The sequence below is a fragment of the Aotus nancymaae genome, unplaced genomic scaffold (genome assembly GCF_030222135.1).
Source record: "Aotus nancymaae isolate 86718 unplaced genomic scaffold, 86718_ANA_hifiasm-v0.15.2.pri h1tg000041l, whole genome shotgun sequence".
NCBI lineage: Eukaryota > Metazoa > Chordata > Mammalia > Primates > Aotidae > Aotus > Aotus nancymaae.
The window spans coordinates 1326719-1352577 of record NW_026988455.1 but is presented as its reverse complement, the minus strand read 5'-3'; the positions used below and the strand labels follow the sequence as shown (position 1 = coordinate 1352577).

The 25859-nt window shown below is 44.5% G+C and overlaps 1 protein-coding gene across 6 annotated transcripts in view; it reads right to left on the bottom strand.

The window, feature by feature from the left end:
* Nucleotides 1-25859, bottom strand: part of MYZAP (myocardial zonula adherens protein) — a 125889-nt gene that overhangs the window by 63561 nt on the left and 36469 nt on the right. For 5 of the 6 annotated variants that reach the window (XM_012443032.2, XM_064361344.1, XM_012443031.2 and 2 more), the window contains exons 2-4: nt 17991-18077; nt 4571-4726; nt 1425-1517 (exon numbers count right to left, since the gene is read on the bottom strand). In XM_012443032.2, coding sequence (XP_012298455.2) covers nt 1425-1517; nt 4571-4726; nt 17991-18077 — 336 coding nt within the window. Of the gene's footprint in view, nt 1-1424; nt 1518-4570; nt 4727-17990; nt 18078-24746; nt 24780-25859 lie in introns of those variants that run through there. The other variant, XM_012443034.2, reaches the window with a different exon arrangement.

Sequence of the window (25859 nt, the reverse complement as noted above, 5' to 3'; positions counted from 1 at the left end):
GGGGTAGTTTTAACCTGCATTTCTCTTACTATGAGGTGACGCAGAGCATCCTGGCATACACATAAGAGCTCCCCGTCTTTCCTTTAGTATACATTACTACCTGTTATAAATCTTTTGCCTGTTTTTATGAGTTGTGGACTTTTTCTTCTTGATTCATCGGGGATCTTTCAATATTCAGAAAATGAGCCTCTTATCTATGATATGAAGGACAAAACATTTTTCCCAGTCGTTTGACTTTGACATTGTTAGCAGCAGGAGTTTCTCATTTTAAAGTCGTCAAAGTTATCACCCTTTCCTTTCATGGCTCTGGGATTTTATGTCATAATAAGAAAAGGCATTCCCTTAGCCCACGGGTATAAACGAATTCGCACATATTTTCTTCTGGCACGTTTGGGTTTCGTTTTTCGCATTTAAATCTTTGATCCATTTGGAATTTATCCAGGTATAAGATTTTCAACAGCACATGAGTTTTCCCAATAGCACATACTGACTAGTCCATTTTCCATACTTTATTTGAGATTCTACATTTGTCATATATTGGGGTACATTTCTGGATTATTTTTTATTGATGTTTGCCTATTTATGTGCCATTACTAGACTGCGTTAATCTCTGAGGCTTCTTCACTTTCTTTTAACATTTAATAAGGCTAGTCCCTCTCACTGCTCTTTTTTCCCCATTATTTTCCCAACTCTTTTTATTTATTTTCTATATAAACCTTAGAATCACCTACTCCACTTATAAAAAACAAAATCTATAGGTTTTTTTATTGGGTCATATTAAATTGGTACAGTAACTTGGATCTTACGATGCTGAATCTTCCTAAGCATGTGCTATTTCTTTTCACTTACTATAGTTGACTCCTAGGTAGTGAGTATTTTTCAGTTGATGATATTTTAGAGGTTCTTGTATATTGAAACCTATTTGTATATATTAATTTTATATCCTGTGTGTGTTTATGTGTGTGTGTATATATAATCTTATACCCTGCTACAAAGAACGAATCTTTGTTTGTACTAGTTTTTCTTCTCAGTTCACGTTCACTCGGGCTTCCCAGGTATACAACCATATAGTTTGTAAACAGTGATAGTTTTACATCTACCTGTCCCATTTTTAAACAATATGCTTATTTTTCTTGTTTGCCTCGTATGTCAAGAACAACGTTAAATAATAACGCTGATAGCCGACATCCTTGTTTTGTTCCCGACTTTGGTGGGAACGCTTTGAATATAAAGAAGAGGTTATCTTGCCACAAAAGCTTCCCTTTAGGTAATACATTTCATTCTGTAATAAAATTGCCTCAGTTTATTTAAATATGATTTTGTTCATAAAGAACACTATATATTCTCTTCAGCCACTAGCCACCGAGAGACCCCTCAGCTCTGCCACGCCTCCCTGTCTCCAAGCGACTGAGATGATGACTTACTGACAGTTCCTGGGTGAGCTGCCGAATCTTCTGTCTCATCTCATCATAGTCTCCGTACATTCGCTTCCTCACTTTTTCCAAAGTGGCCCTTACCTGTAGCCCACAAATATACTAGTTAGAGATCAAGCTATAACGTTTTCATACAAGATTTCCAAAACTTTTAAGAAGTTCTAAAGAAAGAAGGACCCTACATAAAAATAATCTTAAGAACAAGACAGTCAGGAAATTACGGGAGAAGGTCATCCCCAACAACTAGTTAAAAACTAGTTAGGAATTATCCAAATAATTTATATGTAATTTTATTATGTATATATTTTGTATATAATAAAATAAATAGGCATATATTAATATAGAATATAATATAGGTTTATATATATTAATTACATAAAATTATATATATATAACAATTACACATAACTATAATAATAAATATTAACTAGCCAAATAAACTGTGAAGAGAAAATGGTGTTGAAATCCACCTATCACCCTCAAACTACATTTGGGCAAGGTTTTGCCCTTTTCCCATCACATATTTTAACAAGTACAATGTGTTGTACAAAACAGACTCATGGCTAAGAGGACCAAAAAACAAAAAGCAACCTCTGCTTTTCCCTCTATCTACTCTGACTGCCAAAGAGCAATTAAAGGTGTAGAAGTGAAGGAAGTAAAATATGAACCCTGGAGAGCCCATAAATTTGAAAGTCAGTTCCTAAATAATCACCAATAGCACACAAGGCAGTAGATGTAACAAAGGTTCAAGTGATTCCCCAAACACTTGTTTACACAAATGCTGTTAAAGTTTCTCTCTAGTACTACTTTCAGAGGAATAACAGGACCTTAAAAACTCTAAAAACACAACCAAAAAACCTAACAAACAGTCCCTGTCTCCTCCCTTCTTCTGGTGTCCCTAGGAAGGGCAAAGCACTCAGGAATCCTCCAACAGGACAGGAAGTCTCAAGGGAGTTTTCTCCAGCACACTCCAGAATTTCAGCTTTACGAAGAGCCTAAAGGCAGCAGTTTGGTTAGAATTTACGAGTTTAGGACACAGTATTGGAAGGCTTAATTTTGAAGCACATTGTTTTAAATTAGATAGCATGTTTATTAGGGGTTACTGGATATTGGTGGAGATTTGGGGGAAGGGAGAGTCAAGACCCCAAGACTTCCCCATATGAATTCTAAAAAGAGAGTCCACTTTCTTGCCATTAACTACAAACATTTGGGAGAAATGAGGTTAAAAGTATAACTTTTCATTCTAGGCAGGCAGAATGGCTTTCCTGTGTGGCCCTGAGCTGGCTCTTGCGCTGCTCCCAGTGGTGAGTGGGTGGAATCTAGAGCTGCGTGTCCCTCCCAAAGGCAAACACTGCAATGACCAGGCCAGGGACGAAACTGAAGCTACGACGGCAGGGAGGGAAACTAACTTTCCGGTCCCTCCTGAAGTTGTAGATCACAGTGCAGGGTGGGAACTCCAAGTCATGTGACTTTGCCACATCTCATCCATGGCTCGGGATTAGACAACATCTCCTCCTGTCCTTGTGTTGGGCAATTTGGGACTCTGGGCTCTGTTTAGAAGGTTACTAAGGGAGGAGCCATACCTCTGGAGTATTTAAATGAGGACGATCTATGTATTTCCTTGAGAAAAAAACACAAGAAACTTAGAATGTCTGAGCTACTCTGAACAGGAAATTCAGGAACTGAATATTCTGAATGGTTAAAAATATGTTTGGAGGCCGGGCATGGTGGCTCACACCTGTAATCCCAGCACTTTGGGAAGGGATGGGAGGTTCATTTGAGTCCAGGAGTTCGAGACCAGCCTGGGCATCATGGCAAAGCCCCGTCTCTACAAAAAATTATCTGCAGGTACTGGCACACACCTGCAGTCCCAGCTACTTGGGAGGCTGAGGCAGGAGGATGACGTGAGGCTGGGGAGGTAGAAGCTGCAGTGAGCTGTGATTGGGCCACTGTGCTCCAGCTTGGATGACAGAATGAGACCCTGTCTCAAAATTATCTAATAAAATAAATTTTAACAATCATGTTTGAAAGGTGAGATAACCAGGCGTTTGAGGTTGGTGGCTGTCATATACGTTATGTATATGCGTGTTAGTTTTTCTGGCTTTTCCTCATATCTTCTGCTAAGCATTTATTATTTTTTAAATTCAACAAGAAATGTTCCTTTTAAAAACTCACACAAAAGCTAAGACATCACGAGTTTGCATCTTATCTGAAAACCCACAAAAGAAAATGGGGCTCACAGAGCTGTGGTTTTAACCTTATGTATCAAAGCCCAGTCCCCCATAATCTCAACATGAGAACTGAAGCCAGCACAGGACAAAAGTGACTTGCTGGGTCAGAGACAGAGCTGGAGCATGAAGCAGGGTCTGCGAGCTCACAGGCCTGGGTGACTGCCTGGCCCCACGCTGCCTCGGCTTCTGACAAGCATTTTCGAAGCCACTGGTCTGTACCGTGAGCCCATCAATGTCAGAGCAGCCCATTTCCTCTTCCATATAATCTGGGTGGTTTGGGCAACAGGGGAATCGGTCAATCTAGGGAAACGCAGGATGGAACAAAAAGAAATGGAGAAAGAAAAAGAGAGACAGAAGAAGAAGAAAATACTCCAAAATGTTAACAATTGCTCTGGTTGAATGGTGAGATTATAAGTGATTTTATTTTTTTCGTTATATATTTTTGTCTTCCCCAGATTTTATAGGAAATAAACTATTAAATACAAGGAAATGGCACTGATTGGCTTGGTTGGACAATGTCTATTGTGGTTGACTTCCTAGCATTTGTTTCAACCCAACTGACTGACCTGAACCAGCCACAGTCTTCCCATTCCCCTTGCCAGGGACGGATTTGGGACTAGTAAGTGTAATAAAGACCACACAAGAGCCTCCAAATCCCACCTGGAAAGAAGAAGCCATCGCTCTCCCGAGTACACTTCCCTAGGAACATCCACCCAGCAGAAGTTCAACCCTCCTTCCTTACACATTTACATCTGGACTTCACACGGAAACATTTCCAGTCAAAGTGATAACGCTAAGAATTCTTTCAAAATGCCTTAATACATTCAATTCAATGCTTCCAACTCTATCCTCTTACATGCTACAAAAAGAATACAGATGAGGGGCAGAAACTCTTAAATGGCTCACATCTTTGATGTAGTTCATCTCTTCTTTCAGCTGACTGGTGGACCACCCATACACCACCATTTCTTTCTGCTGATTTTGATCTGATCTTCGCACCACACCATAAACGACACCCTGAGGAAGTTTCCTGGTAGGTTCTCCATTGCTCAGGTCAAGATGCTACAAGAAGGTAGGAAAAGAGAAAAAGAATAATGACTCTTTAGGCCCCATGCGAACAGTCGTAATAACGGGCCCATGTGTATGATATGCAAGTTGTGCCCAGCATTTGTTGCCTGGCAGTGAAGGTGGAGGGAGCAGAAACCCCACCCGGTCTCTGTTCACCAAGTTGCATTTGGCATAGGCTTGAGCTGCATTTACCCTGGAGAAAGAGCACCTTTTGCTAATGTCTATAAGGACCTGTCTACTCACCTAGCAATAATTCCCACAAAGATACCAGAGGGACTTGTTTTGTTCCTGGTAACAAGAGCAAGCTTTTGAAACTTCATGCTCTTAGTGATGCCGTCTTTCCCCTTATTCCAGCTTCTCCGTATGACTTCAACCTCATCACTACATATATGGCCTAAAATGCACGAGGTTGAGATTGGTGGTCATCTGGCATCTAAACTGTCCTCTGAGGGTAGGGCTAGTTCTGGGGCCAAGTTCTGAGAAAAGGGGGTGGTGTTAGTACATAACCTGTTGTGACCATTCATCAAATATTTCTGAAAAGCCAGGCAGAGGTAGTGTGACTTCAGCCCAAAAGGATGCTCCCTGTCCTGTTGGCTGGTTCTTAATTCCTTCAGTTAAAGCTTTGGTCGTTGTTGAAATGCAAATCCCCTTGAGAAAGAGTAACATGTCTTACCACACCTTATAGAATGAAGGCTCAGTAAGCAGGAAAGGGGGAACTTACGATTTGTTAAGCACTTAAGCTATAACCACTCTGTGACACAGTGATTGTCCCTCTGTCCTCTCCACTTCAAAGCTAAGAAAACTGAAGTTCAGAGAGGTTAGGCAACTTGTTTATGGACACACATCTACGTCAAGCCTGGCTCTGTGATTCTGTCTTTCATTAAGCCCCTGCCCATATTGCAGGCTCTGTTTAGAGGCAGGGGGACAGAGTAGGGGCCTCCACAACATGGAAGGGACAGAAGCAAAAAAAAAATGCCAAGATCAAGGACTAAGACTTCAGACAAACTGGCCTTCTCCCAATTTCCCATGGGGCTGACCCTGGCACCTCGACAATCTCAAGACACAGAAACCCAAATTCTATAAAGGGTAACTCTGCTCTCCTGCTAATTTTTCAACTGCCTTTGATATATTCACACACACACACACATTTTTTTTGAGACAAAGTCTTACTCTGTCATCCAGGCTGGAGCGGAGTGGAGTGTACTGGACGTTGGCTCACTGCAACCTCTACCTCCCAGGTTCAAGTGATTCTCCTGCCTCAGTCTTCCAAGCAACTGGAATTGCAAGTGTCTACCACCACACCCAGCTAATTTTTGTACTTTTAGTAGAGATGAGGTTTCACCATCTTGGCCAGGTTAGTCTTGAATTCCTGACCTCAAGTGACCTGCCTGCCTTAGCCTCCCAAAGTGCTGGGATTACAAGCATGAGCCACCATGCCATGCTTGTAATATATGCCAGCCATATATATATATATATATATATTTTTTTTTTTTTTGAGATAGAGTGTGTGTCACTCTTGTCACCCAGGCAGGAGTACAGTGGCACGATCTCAGCTCACTGCAACCTCCACCTCCCAGGTTCAAGTGATTCTCCTGCCTCAGCCTCCCAAGTAGGTGAGATTACAGATACCTGCCACCATGCCTAGCTAATTTTTTTAATTTTTGGTAGAGACAGGGTTTCACCATGTTGGTCAGGCTGGTCTTGAATTCCTGACCTTAGGTGATTTGCCTGCCTTGGCCTTCCAAAGTGCTGGGATTGCAGGAGTGAGCCACAGTGCCCAGCCCACAAAATATTTTTTAACACATAAAACTTTGTGTTGGGCAGAACAGTAAGTACTTTATGATTCCATTCATTCAAAGTTTGCAAAATCAAAGAAACATCTAGAAAGCTATGTGATGATGATTAATGTTACAGGTTACTAACGGGGGAACCATGGGTGGGGTAGGGCGCTAGAGATCAGTGTGACTTTCGCTTTTTCCTTTATACCTTTCTGTATTGCTTGTTTTTTGTTTTGTTTTGCTTTGTTTCAATGTAAGCTCCTTAAAAAGTAAGAAAACACAACATCCATTGCTTCTCACCCTTCCTTACACACTAGGGAAGAGATGGCATGCAAGGGGCTGTGATTGTTTGTACTTGCTTCTAGCAAACGCTTCCCCTGAGTCCCTTACAGCTGGGCCCAAAGGCACTGATGCTACCCTGAAATTTGTGCTTAAGTTTGGGCAACTGAGCAGTTAAACGGTTCGCAGTAGAAGCATGAACGGGCATTAAGTTATCCCCGGTTTACTGGACATATAACCAGGAAGAGGAAAAGCTCTAATGAAACTCCCCACATACCAGGAAACAAAAGCAAAATCTTTCAGTCACAGACTCCACCCAGTTCCTAAAAAACGAGCCGACAACAACATAAGGCTTTGGTGAAACGCCTTTCTGCAAGCAAAGCCTTTCAGAGGTGGACTGTCTTGCCGGAAAACTCAGGGGCCGGACACAGAGGACCCTGCCCCTGGCCCAGGCAGGGAGATGGGGCCGCCACGGAGTGAGGAAAACACAAGCAATGCCAGGAAGAATGAGGTCTATGGCTGAGAGGCCTGGGTCTCAAAGCTCTACACACGAAAACAGATCAAGATACACTAAGTGAATAACCATAAATCTCACATGTTCATTTTCTGTTTTGAGACTGTGTGTTTGTCTGTGGGAAACATCTAGAAAGATGGAATCCAGATCTCTAACGACAGTTTGCTCAGGAAAATGAGATTTCACTTTTTCCTTTATGTTCTTTTGTAGACTTTGAAATTTTTTGGCAAAAAGAGAAAAGCATTATTTTTGAACTGATCACTTGTGTAAATGTCAGGGTCTAAATAAAAGGCCCCTGGGAGGGGCACGACCCCAGACTTTACTCTTGGGGGAGCAGGGCTGTCAGCACCAGCCTCTCCAGGGTAGAGGACTCCTGAGGGAGCCGAGGAGCTGCTGGGCCCTGACAGAAGAAGAAAGTTAATGAAGCAAGACGAGGGGGCAGAGATTTGGTGTCAGGTGATTTTATTACGTGATATATAATATTTTCTTTAATCCTCAGAATGACCCTACTGCGTAAATAGTATGACTTCTCTTCTTCCAGGGTGACAGCCTGCAAGTACCTGCTTACGTCTTTCCAAATTGGAGCTCTTTCCTTAACTACAAGGCTACAGTCAGGAGAGGAAGTGGAACTCACATGTCCATGTGGCATCCTAGGGTCTCCAGCTGTAGGGAAGCCAAGGACCTGCCCTCAGGTCCCAGGGTCACTTGCAAGAGGCAGGCCCAGGATGTGGGGCTCTTTCCACTTCCCCAGCCCATCCCCAACCCCACACCTGCGTCACTGCCTCCCTTCTGTTCCTTTAGGGACCAACCTCCTTCTTGTTTCAAAGTAGTCACACGTGCTGTTCCCTCAGTCTGCACTGCTGGGCTGAAATGTCGCTTCCTCAAGAGTCAAGAACACCTTCCCTGACCCTTCAGACCCCTGAGGTCTTCTATGTCCACTCTCCCAGCACTTCCCCACAACACTCGCCACAACTGCAGCCCAGCGACTGCTGGCCTGTGTCAGCATCTTTGTGTGGGGAAGGCCCGCTCCCCTAACAACTGTGAATTCCAACAAGTCCAGGGCCTAGCTTGTCTTCTTTTCCACCATAATTCCCAGTTCTAATTGTGACTGACATCAGTGAGTCTCTCAATAAATATTTGCTGAATGAATCGGGAACTTTAGAAGCTGGGAGAGATCTGGAAATTACTCAGGGTACACAAATATGGTCCAAATGAAGGGAACACCTATTATTCCTTTTAGATGGAGGAACAGAGAGTCGATGTTTACCCCAGTCACAACATGTATACCCAGAAAAGCTAAGGAGCCGAGATGGCTATCATTTTGACTGAATGTCAGTATGCTTTCGGTCAAAACCTGAACACAGGAAAAAAAGAAAAAAGTTGACATGTTAAGCAAGATGTTTGTGGCTAAATTTCTTTCCTCCTGTATCCTTTAAAATACCTCCCAATAGGATAAATATTAATTTTTAGGCAGAAGAGCATCATGATGATATTAAGAAACAGTCTCTTTTGAGAAACATGCTGAGATACTGATGACGTATATTTATTTCCTTATACACGGTGGATGTAGACGAGGCAGGATTGGCCATGTATTGAGGTTGCTGGTGCTGGGGAAAGGGCCAATGACACATTACATGATCCGGTCTCATTCTGTATGTTTGAAACTCTCCAAAATTAAGTTTTTTAAAACCTCCGCATGGCCAGGCACCATGGCTCATGCTTATAATCCTAGCACTATGGGAGGCCAAGGCAAGCAAATCACTTGACCCAAGAGTTTGAGACCAGCCTGGGCAACATGGTGAAACTCTGTCTCTGCAAAAAATGCAAAAATTAGCTGGATGTGGTGGTGTGTGCCTGTAGTCCCAGCTACTTGGGAGGCTAAGGTAGGAGGATCGCTTAGCCGAGGAGGTTGAGGCTGCAGTGAGCTGTGATCACACCACTACACTCCAACCTGGGCAAGAGAGCAAGACCCTGTCTCAAGAAAATTAAATTAAAATAAATTTAAATTAAAAAATTAAAAGCCTCCTTCTAATGCTACTTGGTATTAAAAATAGAGTTTTTAAAAATACACTCTAAATCTATTAAAAGCCTCCTGGGCATGAAACAATACTGGACAAAATCTGCTTGAACATAAAAGGCCTAATAAATGTGTAGAATAAAAAGAAAGTTATTACGAAGAAGGAAAATTGACTGAAAGGACATTCCATACTCCCAACACATTCAGAGAATCTCTGGATTAAGCTGTTCGGCTGACCTCCCTATAGATACATCTGGCAGCCAGTGCCTTAGAAAGAAAGAAAGAGCAAGTTCAGAAAATTAACTTAGCCTAAATTCCTGTCCTAAGGGATTTACTGGCCATCAGAGAGTCTAGGTTAACAAGGCCAATGATAATGTCCAAATCTTAGATGAGAATTTAGGTTCCTACAATGCAGCAAGCTCCACAAAGGCAGGGACTACATCTGCCTTATCCACTGCTCCATCTCTGGTACCCAGCATAAATAAAGGCCCCAGAAATACATTTTGAAGGGAAAAACAAAGATGGAATATTTAGAGTATTTGACACTGAGGATTAACCTGTGCAAAAAAAAAAAAGAAAATCCCTTGGATTTTCTCAACATACATCAGAACTGACAATAGCAGACTGCCACAGCCAGTTCCCTGCCCCACCAGCCAGGATGGGCAGCTGGTCATACATCCTGGCTGCCAATATGATTGAGAAGGGCCGTAATGTGACTTGTGTGACTTGCAGACTAGAAGCCAAGATATGTCCAAAACTTCTTACTTCAGACCTCTTTTCTCCAGCCAGAGGGCAGCAGCCAACCCGGGACTGCTAAGCACAGAGCCACCGGGTTCCCTGTCTGTCTTGCAGGCAGAGGCTGGCACTTCAGGAATGTGCTCTGGCTTGTCCAACCTGTGTGTCTATCTCAGGAAATTATTTGTCCCAAGTCATCACTCATACTTGACACTGTTTTGCTTTCTTTGACAAAAATGAATGTTACCCGAGCCTTTCCACAGCCTGGAAAAGAAACAGGGAGAAATGAGCAGCCCCATATTCTCAGAAAAACTGACACCTTTGGCTCATCAAAATACTTGGCCAGGTGCAGTGGTGTATGCTTGTAGTCCCAGCTACTTGAGAGGCTGAGACAGAGGCAATATTTGAGCCCAGCAGTTCAAGGCAATCGTGTGCTACGATCGCACCTGTGAATAGCTACTGCACTCCTTCCTGGATGACGTAGTGAGACCCTGTTTCTAAAAAATAACCCTGAATTAGTTGTTTATGACCATTTCACAAACTGAATAGGGCCCACTTCCCAAATAAACTCAGGAGAAAAGATCACTTTAAATGCTTAAGATGAGAAGGAAAAGGAAAACTTCTAGCCAAGCAGAAGTGCCAAAGAGAGTGTCATTTGTAATGCTAGCCCCCTGACAGGAGTGCTACTGTGCAGCTTAATGCAGACAATAGTTGCTTAGGCCCAATAACCCCAGTGGAAAAGGGAAGAATATATGAGAGGAAAAAAAAATCAGGAACTGCTTTTCTGGAACCCATGGGTACAGAACACACCTTAGGTAACCTTGACTGATAAAATGTAAATATCCTAAACAGAGTTTCTCTGATAGGAGGAAGCACACAAGTCAATGTTCCCATGGCAGCATGGCCCATCACAGACCTGAGCTGGAATTACAAATCCACTGTCTACTAGCTGTGTGGCCCGAGGAAAGTTATTTACCATATTTTACAGAGCTTCACGGTCCTCAACAATAAAATGGGAAAACCACCACCAATTCCAACGGGCAGCCTAAGGAATACACAAAATACCTAGTGTGCTGACAACATACTAGTAGATACTAGGAGTTTTTAGTATCGGTGGTGTGGTTTCCTTACGTTTTTGGGTATCTGGGTTCCTACTCAACTCTACATGGCCATCTGAATTAGTCTGTCTGCCTGTCCACCCTCTCTTCTTGCTTTTTTGCTGTTCTCAATACAGTCATCAAATTGGCTCTGACAGAGAAATAGTTACCCCCAAACTGGCCTTGGTTTTTCTTCATGGGGAGTGAATCACAAAGTCTCAGAAGGTTAGAAAAACTGCAAAGAGATGTACAGTCCAGTGGGTTTGCAGACACGATTCCCAGCTCCTCCTCAGTGTCTGGTGAGGTTGTAGGGTGAAAAGCTGGGAGCCCGCTGGAGGCAGCCAACATAGGCCTGATCTTATTTCAGCTCCACCCACTGAACCTTGCCCGCTTTACCAATAGCACTTCCACATTTATTAACATGAATACAGAAATGTTTGGAAAAACACTGGCTCGTTTCTCTTTGCTAGAAGCAGCAACTAAGGCCCCTAGAGATGACCTGACTGGCCCAATCACCACAGGGGTTCATGAAGAAGCCTGGACTCAAACCCGAGGTCTCTCCCCATCCTCCAGGGGCTGTTATCTCTGAGAAGGACACAGAGTCCCTGGTGTGCTGTCACAAAGGGCAGCCCAGCCCCCACCTGAAGCTCTGAATCATGGCACCACACTCTCTCACTTGGCAACAGCCTGTGATGTTGTATAAACAGTCACACCAAGGATGAGAACTCAGCAGGCTTATTCATCCAGGGCTTTTAAAGGAAAGAGGGCTATAAAACCTACTGGCAAGGACTTCCTTATTGTCAGCATCTTACTGGGTTATGAAAGTTCCCAACTCCACATCCATACCCACGCATCTGCTCTCTCTCACTCAACATTCTCAAAGAAACAGCAGGTCACTGAAGGACACCTCCAAAGCTGGGATGTCAAGAACTCTTTAAAAGAGTATCTGCTTCAAGCTATTTTATCTTTTTTTAAATCTGTTTGCAAAGGAATTTGCCATCATAAAGACTCAGAATCAACTCAAAATTCCCTAAAATTCAACTGTGCAGTGAGGCCCTGATTTAATATGCTAAGTCTGCAATAGCTGGTGTGGGTTCTGTCTCTATTTCTCTCCGTGTGTGTGTGTGTGTGTGTGTGTGTGTGTGTGTTCCTGCATATACACATAGCAATCTATTGCACATGACTATGATAAGAATATGGATACATAAAGTCACAGAGTTCTTTGAAAACAATAGGTACCTAATTTCAGAACTATTTATTACCAATTCTAATTTGAATGGCATGTTTACAAACATTGTGTTCTACATTTATCAGTTTCTCAACATGTAATTTCTGCCCACAAACCAACCAGCATCCTCCCTCCCATATTATTAATGATTTTTAATACTCACATGAAAGCCCATGGCTAATTCATCTGGGTTGTTAATATAATTCAAAGTGATTTCTTCAAAGAAACTTGTTATGGATTGAATAGGGTCCCCAAAAAAGATATGCTGGAGTCCTACACCACAGTACCCGGGAATCTGACCTTACATGGAGAGCAGATCAAGTGAAGAGAAGGTCAGTGGACTGGGCCCTATTGGTATCCTTATAAACAGGGGAAAATCTGGACACAGAGACATAAAAATGCCATGTAAAGATTGGAGTGATGCTGCCACAAGGCAAGGATCACCAAGAGCTACCAGCAGCTGGAAGAGGCAAAGAAGGATTCTCCCCCAGAGCCTTCAGAGGGGGTACCGCCAGCAACTTCATCCCAGACGTCTGGACCCCAGAACTGTGACGAAATATTCAGTTCTTGAACCCATCTCATTTTTCATGGTTTGCTGTGGCAGCCCTAGGAAGCTGATATAAAACTCAATCATCATAATCAGCAAGCATTCATTAAGCACCTACTATGTTCAAGGCAGAGACCTAGGCTTTGGGAAGAAAGAATAAAAAGACTAAACCTCATTTCTCTATGTGTGCGTGTATGTGCAAATTTTGTTATACAAATTTTGCAAAAATATATATTTATACCTACGTGAAGTTCTTAGCAGCAGATGTCTAGGTCCCAAGTGAAAGGGGCAGCCTGGATATCCTGTAGGTCAAGAGAGGAGTGACCACCACAGCACATGGAAGTCAGGGAAGTTATCAGAAGGGAAGTGGGCCCTGAGCTGAGCCCTGAAGGACAGGGAAGACTTGGATAAACTGAGACATGGCAGTGAAGGGCCTCCAAGAATGGCTAGGGCCGCGGCAAGGGTTATGAAGAGGGAAGAGATGTCATATGTTTGGAAAATAAAGGCAGGAAGGAGGAGAGGCAGGACAGGCAGCTTCAAGCAGGAGAATGATGCCAGGAAGCTCTAAGGGGGTAAAAAGAATGACCCAGGGCCACTGGGTTTGGCATTCAAAGGGAAGAGATTCAGCATTTCCTCATTACCTCTCTAATCCATATTAAAAACCAGACACTGCGGGGGCAGTTTAATATATTAGCTCATTTACTCTTTGAAACCAGGCATGGCTGTGTCTACTTTAAAGATGAGGAAGCTGTGTGCTTGGGAGCTCATCTGTGGTCTGCAGAAAGCAGTCTCCTGGGAGTCGATGTCTTCTGAAGGACTAAAAGGAACAGGTATCCAAGGCATCTGCCTTAGGGGAAGGAAACCCCAAATACACCCCACAAACCCTCGACTCCATCAAATGGTGCTGACTCTGTTGTAATTGTATCCAGCAGCTTCCAAACACACCTTGGTGGAACTGGGCAAAATAGGCCATCCTCAAACCACCTCCATTTTCAGTAATTCCTCTCTCTGATGATGGGAGACAGCGGATGGCAGAACGGCCAACTGGCAGCAGCCTCTATGCACGGCCAGCTGTCTCACAGCATCATGGCATCCCCGCAACATTAAACACCTCCCACAACAGTGTGAAAGACTAAGGAAGGCCCAGGCTGCCCTCAGTCATCTGCAGCTCTAACAGGACCTGGAAATTTTTGAGAAGCCTCACTTCAAGAGAAGTCGATCGGGCCATTTACATCTTTCTACTCGCACATCTGAGCCAGCTCCAATCCCCTGGCCTTTGCACACAAAAGACCCCTCTTCAAAGGAACCAAAGTTATATGACCAAGGAAGGTCATCCAGAGTTTTGGCACCTTGCAATTCCATGGGTTCCAAGGAAGGGAAGCCACGATGAAATCGCATCCAAGGAAGTGGCCCCTCCAGAGTTTCCCCGCTGGTGCATGGCCCTGGCTCTCGGTGACTCATGCAAGGAACCTGGCCAGGACATGGTGATGAAATCACTCAGAGCAGCCTCCCAGTTACCCCCAGATCCTTCAAGGGCTGCCAACACCCAAAGACTTCATCCCTGGGGAAACAACAGTCCCACCCTCCTCTCCTCTACCCCAGTTCTTCTGCAATGAGTCACCAATGCGTCACAGACAGGCACTCAGACTGCACCTGGCCCACCTGGTGTAAGAATTATTGTGGTGCATACACTATCCCAGCAGTGCCTGTCCTGTGCTCCTCAGGGCTTGGAGTCCTCAACCTTCCACAGGAGGGTGTCGGGGGGCTGAGGGGTAAAGGGAGACCGGGAGGACTCGGGCCCCCATTAGCACCACTTTTGCTTGGTTTGCATATGAGAGTTCAGTAAAACATTTTGATTTTTTTTTTTTTTAAAAAAAGAGGTTCCTTTTGACTTAACAAGTTTGAAAAGCACTATTCAAGACAAGTAGGCAAATCGGTACACAATTTGGTTATTGACTCCACCTGACACAGATAAACACACGAGGCTCCTTCCTTGGGAATACCTGATTCTTCTTCCGTGGTGACAGACCTTCCAGGGCCCTCCAGCATCTACCCCCCCAGTTTCGGCACTCAGAAACCTTTCCCAAACATCTCCCAAGGCACAAAGCTTTGGGTCTAACTCCAAAAGACTGTATTTCCCCAGTTCCTCTACCATCTGTACCAATAGGCACAGCCACCAGGCTCTTGTCTTATCCCTCACTCCAGCTTAGGCCCCTTCTTCAAAAAGTGTTCTAAGCAGTTCTGAGCACCTGGACACAGCCCAGCCCCATGTCTCGGACCAAGCCATCAGCTCTAGAAGGGACTGGCAGGGAGAGGAGCAGTGAGGACACAAGGGGACAATCCCTAGTGACAGACAGCCCCACTCAATCCTGCTCATCAGCAGGGGTGCAGCGGCTGAAGCCTGGCCACTCCCACTCTCTGCTCAGGAGCTTTACTCCCGAATTTTGTCTTTGGAGAATGTTCAAAGCTACAGAGAAGCTGAAAGAGCCTTCAACTACATAACCATAGTACCATTATCACAAGAAAATTAACATTTATTCAATAATATTTAATGTATAGTTCATATACAAAATTGTATAGTCATCCCAGTGTATCTTTTATAGGCTTTTTTTTTTTTTTTGGCCAAGATCTTATCCAGGTTCACTCATTACATTTAATGTTAAGTCTCTTTAGTCTCTTATCTGCAACAGAGTCTCGTCTTTTTTAAAAATAACATTGAATGTATTGAGAAATTTACGCCAATTGTTTTGTAGAAGGTTTCTGTTTCCTTATTATTAGATTCAGTTAAACGAGTTTGGCATGACTATTACATATGTGATGTTGTGCACCTCTTAGCTGAATCACCTCAGAAGTTACGTACCGTCAGCTTGTCCCACCATTGGTGTAGTTAGGTTGCATCACTCAGTGGAAATGCTGGCTGCCTGCCTATTCCACTGTGAAGGTACTGTCTCTTTAGAATCAGTAATTCGTTAGCGTGATACTTTGAGACCACGTGAATAGCCTACAATAATCTTTCCCCAACTTATTTTTGCATCTATTGATGAATATACCTGGAGGTTACAAAACAGAGATTTTCCAAACTTATTAGCCAGTGTTCTAATAAAAGAGCCTTCTCTTTTTTAACCTCTCATCTCACTCCTCCCCTTCTCCAATTATCACTATAAACATATGAATTTTTTTAATATTCGATGTGTTATAACCCATGACTATCATTATTCTTTTTGATGCTCCAGTTGTTCCAATTTTGGCCAATGAAAGCCCTTTAAACTGGCTGCCAGGTCCTTCACTAGGACTCCATTCGTCTCTGAGTGACACTTTATTTTCCAGAGGTCCCAGATCCACCTCATCTTTTCCCTGCTCCAACCCAGAACCAGCTGTTTTTCTGAATCTTTTTTAGTGGAACTCATCTACCTTTTTTAGGCAGATCAGCGATTTTCCATCTTCTCACCTTTCTCTAGTCCGAACTTCACTTCCTTTCTCCCTACTTCCCTTCCCTGTCATTCATCATTTGCACTAGCACAGGCAGCTCTCTGTCCTTGGGAGAAAGTGGGGAGGGGAAGGCAAGGAGAGACAGAGACCTGCGGTAAACACAGGGACATTATCAAACACTCAGCAGCCGATGAGAAGCTTTCTTTTTTATAGTTGACAACATGAGCGGTTAACTCCAAAGCAAAGCTTGTATTTCAAGACGACACTGTGCTATGATTCCATTTGTGAAACTAATATGATACCATTTTATTTTATTTTATAATCCTATGAAATATGTACACAAGAAAAAGTACTGCCCGCTTCCTGGCACCCCGTCCCCTTCTCTTACCTTGTCTCCATCAGCACTTACCACCTCCTAACCTCTATAAAATGTACTTAATTGCCAGGCGCGGTGGCTCACGCCTGTAATCCCAGCACTTTGGGAGGCCGAGGCGGGTGGATCACGAGGTCAAGAGATCGAGACCATCCCGGTCAACATGGTGAAACCCTGTCTCTACTAAAAATACAAAAAATTAGCTGGGCACGGTGGCACGTGCCTGTAATCCCAGCTACTCGGGAGGCTGAGGCAGGAGAATTGCCTGAACCCAGGAGGCGGAGGTTGCGGTGAGGCGAGATCGCGCCATTGCACTCCAGCCTGGGCAACAAGAGCGAAACTCCGTCTCAAAAAAAAAAAAAAAAAAAAAAAAAGTACTTAATTATTTCACTTACTTTCATTCTTGTCCCACTAGAATGGAACTTCCATGGATGGCAGATTGGTTTACTACCTTGTTCACTGCCTAGAACAGTGCCTGGAATACAGTAGGTGCCCCGTCACTGTGAATGAGTAAAATGGGTTAGCCAGGACCACAGGCCTAGAGGTCAGAAGGACCTCCTCTTTATCCTTCAAGCCTCCAACTTCCCTGTCACCTCCCAAGCAGTCAGTTATTCCCTTCTCTGTGTTCCCAGATTCCTTCTTACAGGGCTGGATCCTAACACCTAAAATATCACATCATCATTGTCTCACCCAGAAAACTGCAAATTCCTTCAAGGCAAGGACGTACTTATCTTCATGGCCTCAGCACATAGCACAGGAGCTGGCATAAAAATGTTTGCTGAATGCCTCTTACCCCCAGCCACGAAAGTGCCCTTTCCCCACACCATGCTGCCTGCCAGGCTTTCCTCTCTCCTGCGGGAGCAGGGGCCCCAGCGGCCACTCCAAGCTGCTGAGAAAAGTTCCAACCCTGCCAGCCGCTCACAATAGGCCCTTTGATGCAACTGGATTGGGCTGTTTCAGGAAAATCCACGTTCCCCACCACAGCACCTGTCATTAAGGCCCGTGTCCCTGCAGCTTCAGGGTAACACAGAGCCACAGTGTTCACCAAGAAACAAGAGCAGGACACATCACTGGCAGAGCCAGCTAGGGAGAGCTCTCTGTCTTCTGGGAAGACGGGAGATGAGGTGGGAAGGTTGCGAGGACCTTCTCAACAGAGGTGTTGACACTCAGCCTCTGGGAATGGCCTGGTTAGGGGATAGGAGAGTGGGTTAAGGGTACAAAGACTGGAACTTATCGGGGCTTTGCCTCAGAGATATCTTACCTGCTCTTTTCTCTCAATCTTTTTTTCACTCTGCTCAGGAACTGGATTCTCAGGAGGTACAGTCAGCCGTAGTCTGCAAACATTTGCCTAGAAGAAAGGGAAAAGAGGCCAGTTAGGAGCCAGCATTTGGGGCAGAAGGAGCCAGGTGACCTTGGACTTCTCACAGCCTGTTTCCCCTACTTCCAACGGGGGTCATTGTCCCGATCACACAGGGGACCGTGAAGATATGGCCAGCCTTATCTTCACAGTCCCAGGCCAGCCTGGTACAGCACAGGCACCCACCACCCTGGTGCTCAAAGAAGGAAATTACCAAACGACTTGATCAATTTCAAACATTTCTTTCCCAGTGGCTCAGGTTCCATAACAATATGTAGAGAAGGATCTCATTTCACAAATACAGGCAAAAATATAGCTAGCAGGACAGAAGCCAAAATATACACAGCGGATATCTCTATTTAAATGGGAGGATGCTTTCTACTTGCCTATGTATTTAATTTTTCCAAATACACATGTACATGCTTAATCACAACTTTTTTTTCAAAAAGTCCAAATACTCATGTTCATAGCTGCATTATTCATAATAGCCAAAAGGAAGCAACCCAAATGTCCACTGTCGGATGAATGGATAAACGAAATAGGATTTATACATACAATGGAATACTACCCAATATTAAAAAGGAAGGAAACTCTGACACTCTACAACATGGATAAACCTTGAGGACACTGTGCTAAGTGAAACAAGCCAGTGGCAAAAAAGACAAATACTGTACGATTCTACTTAGATGAGGTACCAGGAGTAACAAAAATCATAGAGACAGAAAGTGGAACTGTGGTTGCCAGGGGGTGAGCATACGGGGAAGGTTCGTGTTTCATGGGCATGGGATCCCCGTTTTGGAAGATGAAAACGTCCTAGAGATGGATGGTGGTGCCAGCTGCACAACAGTGTGGATGCACTTAATGTCACTGAACTATACACTTAAAAAGGGTTAAAACAGTACATTTTATGAGTACGTTGCTACAAGTTAAATGCAAAACAAGCTTTCCCTGTTTGCTGAATACAGACTACAAGTAAGACAGTTAGCTGGAAAGGCATAGGATAAAAGAATATCATACTTATGACTTAGTAAGACAGCTGACTCCTTAATCAGCTATACCACCATGAATATTTTGTCACTAGCCACTGAGATTCTCATGTCAGTTTATTAAAGTCTGCCAACAATCTTCACTGAAATATTGGAATACAGGTTCCTAAATGATTTTTTAAAGTCTAAGTTGCACTTTCTTTTTTTTTTGAGATGGAGTCTTGCCCAGGCTGGAATGCAATGGCGTGATTTCGGCTCACTGCAACCTTTGCCTCCCAGGTTCAAGCAATTCTCCCGCCTCAGCCTCCCGAGGAGCTGGGATTACAGGCATGCACCACCACACCCGACTAATTTTTTGTACCGTTAGTAACGATGGGGTTTCACCATGTTGGCCAGGCTGGTCTCGAACTCCTGACCTCATGATCCACCTGCCTCAGCCTCCCAAAGTGCTGGGATTACAGGTATAAGCCACCGCGCTCAGCCTGCACCATTTCTTTTAAAAATAAAAAAGCATTACACCATTCAGTGAGAGAAGCTGCAACTTGTATGATTTATCATATTCTGTTAACAAAAGATGACTATGCGCAAAGTCATTTTCCTACCCAGCAGAGCGAAAAATAGACCACTGTAATCTGCAGTATGAGGGGACAGTAACAGTAATAAGAGTAATAGCTAACCATGTATTTAGCACTTGCTGTATGCCAGGCACCTTCTAAGTGTTTTACATGTATTTATTCATTTAATCCTCCCCACAACCTTATGGTAATAGATTCCCTAACCTGCCCCACTTTGTAGGTGAGGAAGCTAAGCCTCTGAAGGGCTACATGGCTGGGAAATGGCAGAGCTCAGATTTGAATCCAGGCACTCTCCAGGGCGTGCATTCTTAGCTCTTATACCCATGGCCCTCACCACATGCCTGAAGTGCCACATGGGCTCAATTCACAGGAGTGCTGTTTGCACCCTAGTATGGGTTGAATTGCATCCCCCTAAAAATCATCTGTTAAAATCCTAATCCCTGACATCTCAGAATGTGACCTTATTTGGAGACAGGGTCTTTAGAGAGGTAATTAAGTAAAAATGAGATCATAAGAGTGGCTCTAATCCAAAATGACTATTGTACTTATAAGAGTGGGAAAACTGGGGACAGACACACACATAGGGTGAATGTCATATGAACATTAAGATGACCCATCAGCAGCCAAGGAGAAGTGCCTGGAACAGATAGTTCCTTCAGAGACCTCAGAAGAAACCAACCTTGCCAACACCTTAATTTGGGGCTACTAACCTCCAGAACAGTGAGACAAAGAATTTCTACTAAGCCACTGGCATTGTGGTAGTTTTCACGGCAGCCCTAGAAAAAAACCTTTCCACCCCACCCCAGTCTGGTTGGCGGGGTCACAGATATGCACTGGTTCACAGGGTGGCTCTGAGGAACACTACCCTGCAGCCTGGAAGCCCAGGGCTATCTAGACAGGATTGTCAAAAACCTCTGGAGTTCAACCTGCCCACCTATGAAGGAACCCAACACCCAAAAATGCACCTGACAGGTGGGCACCAGCCTGTTCATTTTCCATGAACAGGTTAGGGAACCCAGGTTTGGGAACGATATTAGCCACTTCCACATATATCACTGCCTCTTTCCAAGGCATTCCATTTTGCCACTAGGCACCTCTAACTTCCTGATCTGAGCTTACACCAGAACGTCTACCTAACGGACCCAGGGTTGTCCTCGGACTGCAAAAGAATTCCCCTTTCTCTAGACAGTCCTCCTGTCCCTTGAACCTCCTTTCTTCCGGACCAAACAACTCCAGTTCTTTAAGTCACGTGACTTTGTTTCAAGACCTCTCTCCATCATCATTCTCCTCTGGGCAAGCATCATCCCCCAAGGACCCCAGAATCAGATGTGGCCTGACCCCCAGGGCTATCATTGCCTCTTCTGCAGCCAACTTTGCAAGCAACCTTCAAAGCTCACCGTCAGGCATGTTGGCCAAAAGGAAATCAAGCCATTCTACCAGATAGCTCTCTTTCCTGATAGGCAACAACACTGATGGAAATCTTGAGTCCCTCCAGAGAAAGGCAACCCTCTGGCTCCAGGCCCCTCAGACTGGTTGAAAGAAGTCTGACATTTGCACAAGAATCAAAGTCTAACTCAGACCACATAGACGATCCAAACCTGTGGTGCTCAACAACCTCCTGTTAGGCTGGGTCTAGTCCATGCATAATTCTACAAGGAAAAGGAAGTGCTTTTCTCCTGCATCACATCTCATACACACACACACACACACACACACAAGAGTGCACACACGTACATATATGCCTAGGCACACACACAGGCTACAATATCTAGCTGTGTGTCTACGGGAAAGTTAGTCTCACTGAATCTCAAGGGTAAAATGGGATAAAAGGAAGTGTCACATAGTAAGACTCTATGAATATTAGATATTTTATTTTTATCATTTATTTATTTTGAGACTGGATGTTACTCTATCACCCAGGCTGGAGTATAGTGGTGCAATCATAGCACTGCAGTATCGATCTCCTGGGCTCAAGTGATTCTCCAAGCTCAGCCCCACCAAGTAGCTGGAACCACAGGCACGCATCACCATGCCTGGCTAATCTTTTTTATTTTTTGTAGACACAGTCTTACTATGTTGCCCACGTGGGTCTCAGAATCCTGGGCTCAAGTGATCCTCCTGTCTCAGCCTCCAAATGTGTTGGGATTACAGGCATGAGCCACTGCACCCAGCCAGATATTTTTACTTTTATCTCTATATTATCATTATCTTATATGCTTCAAAATCAAACAGACCTGCTTAGCCTCACAGCCCTGTTTCCATGAAAATAACAATTTGGTCAATGAATCAGAGACATTAACACTGTAAGTGATGACTTTCAGTTGGCTGATTATTCTAGCGGGATAATCCTTAACAGTCATAATTTTCAGAAAGGGGGCCCTATGGGTCCAATCACTCAAAAGTGAGTTGGTCCCTCCCCTGGCTTGAGTCCATTCTTCATCTGCCCATGTAGAATTTTTATAATCCTCAACATACTTCCTATGATGAGCTGGGCACACCTTATACATGAAGCTCTCACACTGAGCCATACTTTATTACTCAGTTACTAAGCACCCACTACTTGTGAAATACTCTTTAGGGGCTATGAGGGTACCATGGTGACAAAGAAACAGCTGTGCCACCCAGGAGTGCATAATCTAGAAAAACTCCCAAACAAGGCAACCAAGAACACTTGGAATAACCAATACAAGGTGTAGAGAGCCAGGATAGCTTTGTGGTTAAAGCATGATGGAAATGAACTTCCTGGCTTCTAGTATTGGTTCTGATACCTACTAGCTTTGACACCTTTGGAGAGCCACTTAGTCTTCAGTGCTTCCATTACCTTAGTTGTAAAACAGAGCTAACGATACTGTACCCTCTTAGGAATGTTGTGAGGATTAAATTAGCTAATGTGTGTAAAGAGCTTAGGACAGTTTCTGGCACACATTAAGCACTCTGTAAGCATTCTTTATTATCATGGGAATATAGGAAGAACAACACTAGTCTTAATGGGAGGTGGCAGTATATGGGAAGGTCCCTCGAGATGACATTTGAGCTGGGTATAGAAGGACAAAAAGGACTTTTCGGGTCAGTGAGGTTTGGAGAACCCACCGTCATAACAACAACAGAAAGTTATCAGAAACACATTCTAGTCCATGCCAAATGCACATATGTCAGCATGTTCCAAGAATAAGTGAACCTGTAGCCTAAGCCTAGGTAGGACAGGAAAATGGACAAATAGGTAGAGGCCAAACTATCAATCTACAAATGCATGATGGAGAAGCACTGGCTGTAGTCAGAAGACAATGAGGAGCCATTCAAATCTTTGGAGGAAGAGACTAACATTCAAATCTGAGTTCATTTCAATAATCCAGCTGGTTATGTTTCAGTGCCTCCTGTGTTCCATGCACCAGAAAATGGATGAAAGGGAAAACACAGGGGGAGTGATCAAGCGAACTTTGTACCGTCACCACCTTTTTTTTTTTTTTTTTTTTGAGACAGAGTTTCACTCTTGTTACCCAGGCTGGAGTGCAATGGCGCGATCTCTGCTCACCACAACCTCCGCCTCCTGGGTTCAGGCAATTCTCCTGCCTCAGCCTCCTGAGTAGCTGGGATTACAGGCATGTGCCACCATGCCCAGCTAATTTTTTTTGTATTTTTAGTAGAGATGGGGTTTCACCATGTTGACCAGGATGGTCTCGATCTCTTGACCTCGTGATCCACCCTCCTCGGCCTCCCAAAGTGCTGGGATTACACGTCACCACTTTTATAGCTTCTATGGTGCTTAGCACAGTATCAACACATTATGGGCGCTCACTCAGTACTGGGTTTTGTAGTTCTTTTAGGATGAACTAAAACAAAGTAAGAATATACCTGAAACTCCCTGGAGTGCCTTGCACTTTCTTGAAACCAGCACCCCAGGGAGGAATAGCAAGGGAGGGGAAGGTAGCATTCAGGTTTCCTCCACAAGAAAAAGCACAACGAAACCCTTTTTGGCAACTCAGGGCCCCTGGGGAGCTACACGGGTCCCCTCAGGCCTTGTTTCTGACCCCTTTTGTGGAGACAGAGGGCCTGGGTCTCATTTAGGGGGTACTCTGCAGATCCAGTATCATCATGCTCTCAACTTCAGGCACCCGGGCTCACCCAGGGGAGAAATATCCATCTCAAATAAAAAGGGGATGGAGAAGATGACTCAAGGAGGTGACAGGAGTTTGCTAAACAGTTTACAAAGATGGATTTCCCTAAGGAAATTAGCCAAGTGCATTTACATTTCTCTCAGGCCTGTTCCACTTTGTGACTGTGGGTCCCTGCCCAGGTCCCCTTAGTGACAAAAAATGGGACCCTTGTGGGTGTGGCTAGGGGGGACAGAGCCCCCACTCTCTGCTAAGCACAAGTATCAAATCCCAGGAGCCTGAAGTAGGCTGGGTGTGGAACGGAACATGCCCCATCTAGATTAGACCTCTGGGCTCTGCCCTGGCCCTGAACTTGCAGCCCAATTATCTACATCAGGGTGGGGCAAACTTTTTCTGTAGAGAGCCACCAGTAAATATTTAGGTTTTGCAGGCCCCTGTAAAAACCATTCTTAGCTCAGAGGCAAACAAAACATTTCCACTTTCTGTGGCCGTGTTCTCTAGCAGGCACACAATGTGCCTTAAATGCCAAGATCCAGAGAGAAAACACAGGTGGATGAAAGCACACAAAGATACCAGTGTGACTTGGAGTGTGAGGACTCCCCCAGCCTGCCCCACCACCACCCTGCCCCTCATCCCACCAGGCCCAAGGGATCTTTCTACACTCCTGTTCCAGGAATGTCTGCTTTTTTTTTCCAAGAAAGCTATAGAAGGGAGTCGTGCTTAAAGAAACATTCTTAGCTTTGCTGCACATTAGAATTGCCTGTGAAGCTTCCTAAAAAAATACTCATGCTATTCTGTACTTTCAGAGGTGCCCATTTAATTGGTTTGGGATGAGGCCTGGGCGTGGCTATTTTAAGCCTCCCAGTGACTCTGTGTGTAACCAGTTGAGAACCACTGACTGAACCAAAGGAATGAGGCTCCAACTGTGCAGCAGGATGAGGCAACGCGAATATTTGGAGGACTTCCCAGAACTGTCAAACTCCTCACCTGAGCTAGCATTCCCATGTATTGGTCAGCTGTTTGCCGCCCAGGTGGGTCAGAGGTGATGGGATGGCTTCAACCCAAGGCTTCGCTTCCTGTTTTCCCACTTGCCAATCGTGACTCCTGTAGGACCTGGTGAGATTTCTCTTTTTAAATGCCTATTCCACCAGGCCTGGGAAGGGGTGGTTCCTAAGCCCTCTCTTCCAGAAGGTCATCATAGGTGACACAAGTAATGGTGGCATGCACAGGTCTCTAGAGGAATGTGAGAAGGAGGGTCTAAGGTTCAGGATGAGGCTTCCTGGAGAAGACAATCCTCATCAGGCGAGAAACCTGAAGAAAAGCAAAAAGGCAGGGAATGGCATCGAGAGCTCGGGGGAGTGGCAAACCATTTGGAATATCTGAGAAGAGCACATGTAGGGAGGGGCAACAGGACAGGCACGGGCCAGACCAGAGGGCCTGGACGCTACACTAAGGAGTGTGAACTTTTTCCTGGCAGTACTGAGGCAGCTCTTAAAGCAGAGGAGTCAGGAGACTAGATTTAGCATTTTGGAAAGATCTCTCTGGCCTTTAAAAACGAAAAAGTCAGGAGTGTGATTGACATTTAGGAACTATCACTCACCAAAGAGGGCAAGAGGTAAACAGCACTGTATCGCTCTTCTGTGTGCTGGAGAAGTACTGGAACTCCAGAAGAGCAGAAGGCATGCTAACTGCTAAGAAGTGTCTTAGGTTGAGACATTTAACATGGTCTCTAGTTAGTCCTGGGCCCACAGCTCCTTGAACGCAATTAGACAAAAACATCTTTGGCTAACTGACTTGAAAGGGCTTCCCCAGTGACCAGGGCTTGCTGGCACCAGCCTCCAGGACTCCTGTTCAGATGTGGATCCACGGCATAGGTAAACTACAAGAGGGACCTCATCTGCAGCACTCCTACAGTGCCCCCAGAGACAGATGAGTCAAAAATCACTCCACACTCTTTGTAGAAAAGCCATGCGATCTCCATAAATATCTAGGGGAAATCAAGTTTCCTTACGAGTCTCCAGAATTCAGGTCTGTTCATCCTTTATCAAACAAGGCAAGGTGAAAGAGCAAGAGCATAGAGCTGGCCACATTTTTTCTGAG